Raw genomic sequence first — 12282 nt, forward strand, 5'->3', positions numbered from 1 at the left:
ATTTACCCTGTCCTCTGTCCGTGAGTCAGACTCATTCTTTAATCACAGAATGAAAGGGAAGTCAAAGAAGCCTGCTTACCATTTTCCATCCAGCCATACTTGCATGCACAGGTGCATAAAGTATCAAAAAACACTGCTCTACTGCCCCCATTAAATCAGGACATCCCATTTTGGGGCACTGTGCTCTTGTATGGCAGCATGCACATCCCAGTTTCTGGCCTCATACATTTCAGAGTTCAGAGCATTTCAGAGTTCTCTGGGTAGCTTGCATCCATGAGACTTGGACCTTTCCCAAGCTCTTTTCTAGTCTTTCTACCCAGTATGCAATATACATAATTATTCTTCCCTATCTCTTCATGGGCCAGACCCAAGCCAAGGGACATGGGTGGCACTGTGGGTTAAACCACAGATCCTAGGACTTGCCGATCAGAAGGTCGGCAGTTCGAATCCCTGTGATGGGATGAGCTCCCATTGCTCGGTCCCTGCTCCTGCCAACCTAGCAGTTCGAAAGCACGTCAAAGTGCAAGTAGATAAATAGGTACTCCGGTGGGAAGGTAAACGGCATTTCCGTGCGCTGCTCTGGTTCTCCAGAAGCGGCTTAGTCATGCTGGCCACATGACCTGGAAGCTGTACGCTGGCTCCCTTGGCCAATAAAGCGAGATGAGCGCCGCAACCCCAGAGTCGGTCATGACTGGACCTAATGGCCAGGGGTCCCTTTTCCTTTATCTCTTCATGGGCCAGACCCAAGCCAGCAAAAGTTGAGTTCTTAAAAAAAAATCCCAGTGGAAACAATAGTACTTGAGTTCTCCACTGTGTGCAGTGGTTCACTGATTACCATAGGACTTGAGTCTATTACTTTCTCTGGGTTGCACCTGAATGTGTTTTCTCTGCTACTTTACTATCCCCTTTTGTCTTGTCCATCTCTTTGTCCTGCTGTGTGCATGAGTAATACATTCATGGAGCTTCCCAATGTTCTCTGTACCACAACTCCCAGCTGTCCAGTCTCTTGGCACTAACAGACTGAAGTTATGCATGTGCAAAAGCATCTGCCTGACCAGGACCCATGCCAACCAAATTACTGAGCTATTTCATGCAGGTATGAATATCCCACTTGAACTGAAATGTCAGACAGGAATGTGAAAACATACTTCACTTTTATTGTCTTTCAGGCATGAATTGCAACAATTAATTTGTACTGTTGATTCCTGAAACATGTCTGATGTCAACAGTGAAGAAACACCCCCCCAAGAATTACATTGGAATGGCCAGTAGAAATTCAAAAGGTGAGAGTTTGGTTTCCCATAATGACACTGGATGCAGAAGTTGAGCACTCTCATTTTTTGGTGTCCACTCTTGTTTCAAGTCTGGTCAGTTGCATGGCTCTTTTACAGATCAGGAGAGATCCTTTTGTTAATGGGACTACTTTTGTATGCTTACGTTTCATAAAACTTAAAAGACATGATATTGCAGTGCAAGTCTTTTCCCTTTACTGTACTCACACCAATTGGATCTTCCTCTTATAAGCAATGATGTCTTCACGCCAAAACAAAATTATATATAATCTTTTTTTGTGTGTGTTCACATTTTATTTTGGAAAACAGGTGCTTAAAAATTTTAGATTTTTTTTTAAAAAAAACAAAATTCTAAAAAAAAGGAAAAGGAAAAGGAAAAAAACAAACCACAGTATTTACAAAGATATCATAAATGGCTTTGCCATGCAAAACAAATGACTTTGGTTTTATCCCCCTTTTAACTTTGGTTTAAACATTGACCAAGATTAATTTTTTTTGTTCCCCTGCCAAATAAAGCCTTAACCAATGCAGAGAGGACTTTAACAGTTTTTTTCTGTAATATTTTATACAGTATTGAATTTATAGGACATTTCATGTATTTAATCCATGCCAGTACACTACAGGAAGCTTTTATTTAAGACATCAGTCACTACTGCCCAGACATTTAACATTTTACAAATTTACAACAGTGTTTTTCCCCCCCTAAGTGGCAAAATACATTTCCTAATTTCCATCTCCATTTTTCTTCTTCTTAAATTCCCCACAATCTACAGAATCTTCCTGTTTTCCTGGCTCGTAAATCTGTAAACAGAAACTTCCATTCCAGTAATATTTTCCTGCCGTTATCAAAAATTATCTAGCACATTCTTCCAGATGCTATTCTTCCGCTAAAAGAGCACTGCTAAATACTGCTGTCTATTTGCCCCGATCTATTCAAATGTTTCTTTTTATGCTAACTTTCTAAAAAAATTCTCAAGCATAAAACAGGTTTATAAAGTTACAATCTTGAATGTAACTAAAGATACATAGATTTCATTTCATTGTTACAATTTCATGTACTTTTTTTGATAAATTATGTACCAGTTAAAAACACTAAAATTATCTCAAGGTGCAATATCTGTAGTGTAGTTAACAAAAACGCACACACACAAAAATATATATTCTATTTTGTGGAAAAATGCAGCTTTGATATGACCACTTAAAAAAACCCAAAAACTTCCAATTTCAACTGATCTTTTTTTCTTTTAAAATAAAAAGATAGATAATATTTAAGGCAGTGGATAACAAAAATATTTCAGAACTAATTCTTAATTTCAGTCATTCACACTATATATCATGGAATTGCAATAACAATTAGTTTTCCAGAATGCTATCAATAAAAAGATTTTCCTGTCTAAAAAAGACTTGTTAGTAGGACATCTGTATACGTGACAACATGAATCTTGTTTAATACCTTACTCTCCTTTTGTAAATTATATACATGTCCTTTGTAGTTGAGCAGGTGTTCATTATTTCAAAAACCGGTTAGTTTGCTTTTACTTATTTTTCTTTTACAGATTTATTCCCCCCTTTTTCCTTTAGTGGTGATTGAAAAACATAGAGAGAAGTGTCTCATTTTCCCATAAGGCAATCTTATAAATTAGATACTTGCTGTGCAAAGTAAGAGCTTTACTGATAGCAATCAGAATTAGAAATGTACCTCTTTAAAGGGTGCAAAAAACAATGGAAATAAAAACATTACACTATACATCAGATTACCAGCGACTCCCAGAACAAAGCCTTACAGTGTATAAAAATAGCTACGTAAAAAATTTACATAAAGGCAAACCAAAAGAAATCTTCAGTGCAGACATTTACAAAAAAAGAAAAAGAAAAAGAAAAAAAGATATTCAAACAGAACACAAACTTGTGACCTATTATCACGGCTGCCGCCAAAATTAGTTTTGCTGATATTTTTGTAAGCTTGAGATAACTGTGTAAATTCCTCCAAAAACTTGATAGAATGATCTGTGTAATACTTGAACCATGAATAGCTGTCATGTCTTTGTATATATCTTAAATACAATCCATGTTCATGCTTCAGTTGGTCTATGTTTATTCTCTGAAAATGAGAAAAAACAAGGTCAGTCAAGATGAACTTGTATGTTGATGATAATACACAAATGGGGGGGGTGGGGTGGGGCGAGGGATATTAGTTTTCCCACATAAAATGCATGCCATAAAAATAAAAAAGGAAGAAATAAATGAAGGCTACCATAGAACACCGTGAAATGCACAACAATGAAGAGTGCATTATAATTCGCCAGCAAGTCTTAAAAATATTTCCCAAAATCATAAATGGTTTTGAATCTCTCGACTGACTTTTGAAAAGTTATAAAGGTGCCATGACAGTGCTGAGCAAGCCCTCGATCAGTGCCGGCCCTGTTGCCCGAGGCTCTGCTCCTGAGGCTTTCCTAAACATTGACTGCCTTCTCTTTTTTGCCTTAGCTCTTTGTCTTGCATACAATTAAAGCATCCTTGCCCCACCCCACCCTCAAATATTGGTAACTGTAGATTGTAAAGTGTGCTGGAAATTGCAGCTCTATAAGGGGTAAACTACACTTAGCCCAGGATGTACTTTTAATGTACACAGTCTAACTCTTGAGTCTTGGTCCCGGTGTTACTCATTCTGAAATGAGTATTTTTGGACCGAAAATCTATTCATACTTTGTTTCTGGAGAGTGCTAGCACAGGGCTTCTGAAAAGAAAGTCTCTTCGCAGTGGTATAGAACTGCCATCAGAAGAAACCCAGTCCAACTTACTGCTTTGAAGTAGCACAACCTACATGTAATCTGCTAGATATTCTTTCGAACTTTTGACCTTTGAGAAAAAGATTAAACAAATAGCACTGAGCCCCTGGTGTACAGAGACATATACAGTGGTGCCTCGCAAGACGAAAAGAATCCGTTCTGTGATTCTCTTCGTCTAGCGGTTTTTTCGTCTTGCGAAGCAAGCCCATTGACGGATTAGCGGATTAGCGCTATTAGCGGCTTTTAGCGGCTTATCTGCTGATCGGATCAGCTGATAAGCAGCTTAGCAGCTTAGAAAAAGGGGGGGAAAGGGTGGGGGAAACCAGCAGGAACTCGCAAGGCATTGTCGTCTTGCGAAGCAAGCCCATAGGAAATTCGTTTTGCGAAGCACCTCCAAAACGGAAAACTCTTTCGTCTAGCGAGTTTTCTGTCTTGCGAGGCATTCGTCTTGCGGGGCACCACTGTAGATAAATTGCAGTGATTGGTGGTGGACAGAGTGGCCTGTTTGAACCAGGAGTTCATATCCAGTCAAAACAGGCACACTGGTTGACCTAGAAGACACCCAGGAGTTTATACTTAGCCCTGGAGTTGCTTCCATTATTTTAGTGAACAGTGTGGTGCTAAAGTGCTTAGAGGTCTTAGGAAGTCCAAGATAGATTCTATTGATAGCAGATTCTATTGATAACAATTGATAAGATTCTATTGATAACAGTTTGTCTCTTGGTGAGGTGATAACCGTTGTTTGTTTTTAAATAACACCACAGAAAGCCCCAAGCAACTGAAAGCGTTTCTGAAGGCCTTCCAAATGTTGAGCAGATAAACCTAGGTTCATCTTGATGTGTAAATACTACAAACACTTCAGCAATGCAGAGACTAAAAGCCATTCAAATCATATACAGAGTACAGATAGACAACATTATGAAATTGTTCACACCTACCTGGAATGGTGGTGACTGACAAGTTCTCTATCTCAAGCTTCCGATTTGTGATTGTTTTCTTCTAACTTTTTGTTTTCCTCTATATTTCCAAGGTCTTTATCTACATGTTTTGAGGCTGACCTAAAATGCAAATAAAAGTAGTGTGACATCTTGCTTTGTTGCATCAATGAACAATGTTTCCTGCTTTTCAAGAGAGAGGATTCTTACAGTTCAGCTGTCAATACACAAACATTACTACGCTAGCAAATGAAACAGCTTAATGTAGTGAACTGTGCCATAACATCACATATGCTTAGTGTGAATTGAGTTTAAAATTTCTGCCACCCTCATTTATAATCTACACATGGACTGAGCTATGTCTGCTTTAATAATTTGTACTTCTTCATACAAATTCATTAGCAAGATTTTTTTCATGCTTCCTCGAGAAGGTGTTGTTGCTAACATCAAAGTGGTTTTTATCAACATGGCAACCCCTCCTTGTGCATTAAAAACCTTTTTGAAGTTTAAATCATACAGTGGAAAAAATAATAATGAATGAGGACTTGCAAAACACTTTAAAAAAGAATACACACCCTTTTCTAAACTAGCTTTTGAACAAGAAGTAAATTTGTGTGTGGGATTTCTATTCATTATGCATGATAGCTACTGGGAACAGGGGGAAAAAAACCTAGGGCCCATTTCATATAACTGGAATCTCCATGTGACTTCATATGTATAGAATAGCTTGTCTGCCTGTACAGGTCTCCACATGACCGTTTCTACAAGACAAGGTTTGCACTACAATACCTTTTCCCCACGGCCATATTTAAGCAACGATACTAAACACACTTATTAGGAAGCAAACCCCACTGAACACAGATGATCTTTCTTCTGAGTAGGGGTCCTCTGCCACTACAATACATAGTTCTAATCCTTTAGCAGCCTATGGCCTCTTATCTCCTTGTCTCCTCCCACCCTGTGGCAGCTCACTTGATTGGGTGTTTGCTTTTCTAAAGAGGAAACCAAATGTTTCCAAAGCGGAATTTTGGTTCTCAAATGCCTTGGTATTTGAACATTTCAGCTTCCGAACGCCGAAAACCAAGAAGTAAGTGTTCCAGTTTTTGAACATTTTTTGGAAGCCAAACGTCTGATGTGGCTGTTGGCTATTGTTTCTGAGGTGCCTGTGCCAATCGGAAGCCACGCCTTGGTTTTCGAACATTTTGGAAGTCAAACGGATTTCCAGAATTGATTACATTTGAGAACCAAGGTACGACTGTATCCTTGTGCTGAAGTGACCCAGGCTTTTCCTGCAGGGATCAGTGCAATCCCGTTTGGGCTTGTGAGTGTCTGATAGAGTATACCTGACACTAGTAAGCACCCATGCCTGGAAATGCCTTGAATATTCAAGAGAAAAAGGAGGCATGACTCACTCAAACCAGAAGGTGCCCTTTTTATAAAGGTAGATGTATTAATTGAGTGCAGGAACAGGGTAGCTTAAACATAATGCCATACAAAAGTTTTCATTACATGTGAGAGCAGCTTTCAGAGTCTGGTGAAGTGAAAGACCTCCTGTATTAGTGTGATAACATTTTTAAGACTTGGGCTTTAAAATGTAAATGCACAAATCCATATAAGTGATACAAGCAAAATCCCTTGTGTCAAAGGCAGCTTAACACCTGCACACCTCTTCTGCAGAAAAAAGAGTTGTGACTGCAGATGCTCAACATGGCCTTGGGTGAGAAGGCTGAAGTGGCTTAACTTTTCAAATGCATAGCACACAGAGAACAGCATATACAGGCATGCTGCAAAGTAGGCTGTAAGTGTTCTGCCTAATGGTTAAACCCACCAACAACCAGAATTTGCAGGATGCATTTTAACATTTCCAAGACTAGGCAGAGTATGATGTTTTCTTTTTCTTTCTCTGTTACCACTTTATTCTACAAAAGGATGGTTTCCTAGGTTCTTTTTGTGCTGATTCTATCTCTGAGTGGTGCTTTCACCATGCAGAGAGGATAAAAACATGCAAAGTCAGGTGGCTTTATCTTCTTCCGCCAACATATTTCTGCTGCTTTTTCTTGGCACTGTGATAGTGGTGCTTATTGTGCTTTGCATGTTCCCTGTGGTATTCTCACCACATAGACCAAACTAGCACAAAAGTGAAGGGATGAAGCTGCTCCCTGTGGGAACAAGAGGAACAGAGAATCTATTTATGACAACTGGGGAAGTGAAAGGAATAGGGACTAATTTCAGGAACCACAAAACATTGAACTCCCAAGTCCTGTTATGCATTTGTTCTGCACCATCCATAGTCACACGTCAAAACTCCTGCCTTAAAGTTAAGGTTTGCCTTAACCACTGCAGCCTCTTTATGCCCAGCAATAAGCTAGGAGCTTAGGATTCAAAATGAGGCAACATTACTGCCTCCTACTAGTTTTTATCATGCTAGATTTTTATATTGGAGTTGGATAGCAATTTTCAAAATGACTCATTAATTCAATGGCAGTCCTTGTAAATGGGCTCTACTTAAGTGACTTGCATAAGGTCCTTAGTGGGAGGGGAGCAGCAAATGGGACCTCAGGTGTCTGAAAAGCCTGACAAGCTTTTCTTGAAGGGCCATTTGCTCTCAATTGAAAACAACTTGGTGGGACTGATATTGCATCATACTAAATAAGTGGTATGGTAAAGTGCAAAGCCTCAAAATGATGCTCAGGCTGTAAACAGACATCAAAAGAAACAGTATGTCCACTGAGTTTCAGCATACTGTCTTCTGCGGGAGAATAATAAATTTGTTTGTGGTGGTGATTCATTGAAAGCAATGTTGTGTCTATTCCCAGGACTGGGTAGTAATAAATGAATCTGTGTTGATCATTTATTTGTAGGTGGACTCCACTCTGTGCAGCTCCCTGAGTACCCCCCAATCTGCTCCTGAAGGTCCCTGAATCCCCCAGAGAAGCTTCTGAGAGTAGAATGGGGAAGCCCTCTTGTGCAAGCAGAAGTCCTTTCTGCCAGTGGACAATCACTGGTGGATGATACTGTTTAGAGACTCTGCCTATTTCGTGTCCTCCATTCCACTTCGGCTCATTTCTTCCTTTTTCTGCTACTACCCTGGGATTTAATCAGGTGGGAAAGCATGGGAGGATGTCTGTGCTGTGCTTGTAATGGGTTACTATGTGCTTTTCCTTTATACAAGTATTATTTGTTCATTTTTTGCTTGTTTCTTATCATACTATAATCTATCTGATTGATAGTTATTACTCTATTGGAGATGTCTGTTTCAGGAAGTTAGCTGATGCCATTGCCTCAATCATCCCCAATAATGGATATGTCATCTCAGAGATTTTGTTTGCTAGCAAGAACTTGGATAATGCACTGAAGTGGGCTTTCAATAAAAATGGCAGAAAATTGGAGTTGGGTATATGAAATGCAGGAAATGAAACAGTGGGTACATTTCTGATATGCTCCTTATAAACAAACTTAGAATATAGTTTTCTATTTTGGACATGTGCAGAGAGAAATGGTTCTATGAGCCATTCCTCACAGATTCTGCATAATCTGATAAAAACTCATCACTATTCATTACTTCAAATTAGGAAAAGAGGATGAGCTGTAACAGAAAGCAATGGCCAACGACAATGATTTTAAATGAGTAAATGCTGAAGAGGTTGTTTTAAAGTTTCAAGCTGCCCCACTCCCATCTCCACAGCAATGACACCAAACTTTCTATAAACTATTATTACAGATAATGCTTGTAAAGGACAGAAAGGGACATGGCAACATACTCCATTATGGGTACTCAACAACAACAGAAAAGCAGTACGGTAAGTTTGCACCTCCTAATCTCTACAGAAAAGGCACATTTGCGTTAACCTATCTTTATCTGTCAATTATTGCTACAATATCCAGGCTACGGAGATTAGCTGGACAGAAAAATGAGTCATTCTAATAATATACTTAAACAACCCCCCTAGGATCCTAATGAAATGTGTCATGAGGTTTGAGAAGTTAGCCTTTGTAAAAATATAGCACTTGGGAGATTTTACTAGATAAAGTACCTAGGACAGAAGTTATCTATCTCTGACTATGTAATTTGGTTACATTAAGGGACATTAAAGGTTAAGGCTCAATATGCCTTTTTTCTGGTTTTCCTTGTTGTCACACAAAAAAGTAGTATTTCCACAAAAGTTTTCTTGTCATCGACTGGTCTTGTGAGTGGGGTGGGGGGAAGGAATTTATCCAAGTTATAAATGCCCATCCTAAAACATAACACTTCCCAATTCACAGGGTTAACGTGCTTACTGTGGTGGTGTATTATTATTATTATTATTTTATTATTATTCAGGAAGGAAGGAAGGGGGTCTGTGGCACCAGCAGTCACAGCAAATGAACTTTCCAATTGCCATTCTGCCCCCTTCTCTCCCTATCTCATGCCTATGGAATGGAAGATGAAACAGCTATTTACTGTAAAATATTTATAGGCTGCTTTTCTGATTCTAGGTGGCTCATGGGATAAAAAAATAATAATAAAAGACATGTACAATACAAGATACAAAACAAGATAATTTTGGACAAGTTATACGTATATATTCAATGTGTCATTCCAGAGGAATTCAGGGAAGTGCGCATGTCTGTGTCATGGGGGAAGAAGAAGAAGAAGAAGAAGAAGAAGAAGAAGAAGAAGAAGAAGAAGAAGAAGAGGAGGAGTTTGGACTTGATATCCTGCCTTTCACTCCCCTTAAGGAGTCTCAAAGCAGCTCACATTCTCCTTTCCCTTCCTCCCCCACAACAAACACTCTGTGAGGTGAGTGGGGCTGAGAGACTTCAGAGGAGTGTGACTAGCCCAAGGTCACCCAGCAGCTGCATGTGGAGGAGCGGGGAAGTGAACCCGGTTCACCAGATTATGAGTCCACCACACTTAACCACTATACCATGCTGGCTGGTAGTTGCTGGATGAGAGGCTACAAGCTCTCTTCTGCTGCTGCTACACATAAAGCAGGAAGATTAGATCCTATGCATGTAAATGAAGTCAAGCACGCTCCTGGGACATTGCCACTTGCCCTGGCCCCGATATTGTGTCCGGCTGAGGGACCTAAATTCATATTACCATGAACAATCTTCGCAATCCCAGCCCCATATAACACCACTGGCATTGTTATATGCATCAGTGTTAAATCTACCATCAGCCCCAAATAATACCACTAAACTGAAAAATTACACATAAACTGTGATTCTGGTACCTAAACCTCTCCAGTTTGGTGTTTTGGTTGGCATATTCCACAACAGGTTTTTGACACAATAATAGTGCATTAATGAAGGATTTAATTCTGCTTCATCAGTTGTTCTGCAATTCTTCTCCAATGATACCACATTATTGCTGTCTGGAGGGGGCGACAAACTATCTCCCCTCTCCAAAAAACACCAACAAAAAACCCAACATTTGTGGTATGAAAAGGATTTCAGCAGGAAACCCAATGCTTCTGAGGGGGATTCACTTCTAGGTAAGTATGATTAGCACTGCAGGTGATGTTTTTAGTAAGGAAGAAAAGCATGAACATTAAACATGTTTCTTTTTGAAACACATTGGAATAGTTATATGAACTTGTTGAAAAGTAGCAATGGGGATGCTTTAGACTTCAATTCCCATCACCCAAGAACATTGGCTATGGTGGCTGAGTTGATGGGAGTTGTAGTCCAACAACATCTGCAAGTTTATGTGACACTTATGAACTTAAGAAGATCAGAGTGTGGTTAAACTGCCTCACTATTTTATATATCATTCAATCGCTCAGCAGGTCTCTCTCTCTGTATCATTAGCATCATTTGAAATATATTTTACTGAGATAAAGGTAAAGGGACCCCTGACCATTAGGTCCAGTCGTGGGCGACTCTGGGGTTGCAGCGCTCATCTCGCTTTATTGGCCGAGGGAGCTGGCGTTTGTCCGCAGACAGCTTCCGGGTCATGTGGCCAGCATGACTAAGCCGCTTCTGGCAAACTAGAGCAGTGCATGGAAACGCCGTTTACCTTCCCGCTGGAGAGGTACCTATTTATCTACTTGCACTTTGACATGCTTTTGAACTGCTAGGTTGGCAGGAGCAGGGACCGAGCAATGGGAGCTCACCCCGTCGCGGGGATTTGAACGGCCAACCTTTTGATCAGCAAGCCCTAGGCTCTGTGGTTTAGATCACAGTGCCACCTGTGTACCTACTGAGATACTAGCAATTAACTCAGATGCCAGGTGAATGGCTCCAAGGCCTTTTTGTGCATTTTGTGATAAAAGTAGCTGCAGTTCAGTTTTCAGTCAGGCATTCCTCACAACCCCCATCATCCCAATATATTCTAAAATTAATTTGAACCAACTCCTGTCCTAATGTAACCTACTTCCAGTCTGTTCCAGCTACAGCCTGGATAAAATGTTGAGTTCAATTTATGTGTACATACACATGAAAAACAAGCATTTCTGAAGGAAGAATGACCTGTATTCTTAGTATTATTACATTTCATTGGGAGAGATGATCTGTAAATGAAGATGCCTAAAGGGACGCTTGTCTAGACAACACCTGACTGCTGCCTACACAGGGAATTTCTTCGTACCTCATTTATATTATAGGTTTGACACTTAACCTTTTAAATAAACATGCAGACAGAAACAGAGATGTAGAAGGGTAGGCCTTCAGCATTTCATTCATACAGAATTGGTTAATGTATGCCCACCCATCATTTGGTTTAAGAGTGCATATAAGCCCTACATGCTGCTAATATGGTCATGTGTAAAATCAACACCCAAGGGGGGACAGGACCATGCTGAATACTTTTGCACCACAGGGTATACACATATACAGTACAAACATCTGGAGGAGGGTTCTGTCCTGTTTACAGCTGTTCACATGAAGGCTTCCATCTGACCTAGAACCCTGCATGATCAGTGTTCTAGGCTGGGTAGAAGACTTAGTGCATGCAGCTGTTTGTAACACATCAGGGGAGGGGCTGATCAGTGTTGCCCCACGATCTATTTGTGTGTTGATTTTATACACAAGTGTAACATCCGAATAGGGCTAATGTCTACTATGAGCACCATAACTACACCCTTAAGGGAACCATATTCAATATTTCTTTTCAGATTAAAATCTGAGCATCCGTCAGGGTCACATATCAAGTTCTTGCTACAGGGGTATGACAAGACAATAGAGATTCTACAAACCACAACACACATAAAGAAGTAACTTTCTTGCCTCGGGAGGGTTTGAATGTTCTGTGCTGCTTCCTTCTGAGACTCTCCGTTGACATCC

General features: G+C 40.0%; 1 protein-coding gene across 9 annotated transcripts in view; it reads right to left on the minus strand.

Moving 5' to 3' along the window:
- Positions 1-1135: 1135 nt before the first annotated feature.
- The window catches only part of ALCAM (activated leukocyte cell adhesion molecule), a 116648-nt gene continuing 105501 nt past the window's right edge, over positions 1136-12282 (minus strand). For 6 of the 9 annotated variants that reach the window (XR_014524973.1, XR_014524974.1, XM_083498651.1 and 3 more), the window contains 2 exons: positions 5020-5139; positions 1136-3393 (listed from right to left, as the gene is read on the minus strand). Coding sequence is in view for 7 of the 9 variants with exons in the window: in XM_083498651.1 (XP_083354777.1) it covers positions 5052-5139 (88 nt within the window). In the remaining 2 variants the exon portion in view is untranslated. Of the gene's footprint in view, positions 3394-5019; positions 5140-12225 lie in introns of all 9 variants that reach the window. The other 3 variants (XM_083498650.1, XM_083498648.1, XM_083498649.1) reach the window with 1 other exon arrangement.

Source organism: Podarcis liolepis (assembly GCF_965112155.1).
Source record: "Podarcis liolepis genome assembly, chromosome: 4".
In the NCBI taxonomy this organism is placed as follows: Eukaryota; Metazoa; Chordata; class Lepidosauria; order Squamata; family Lacertidae; genus Podarcis; species Podarcis liolepis.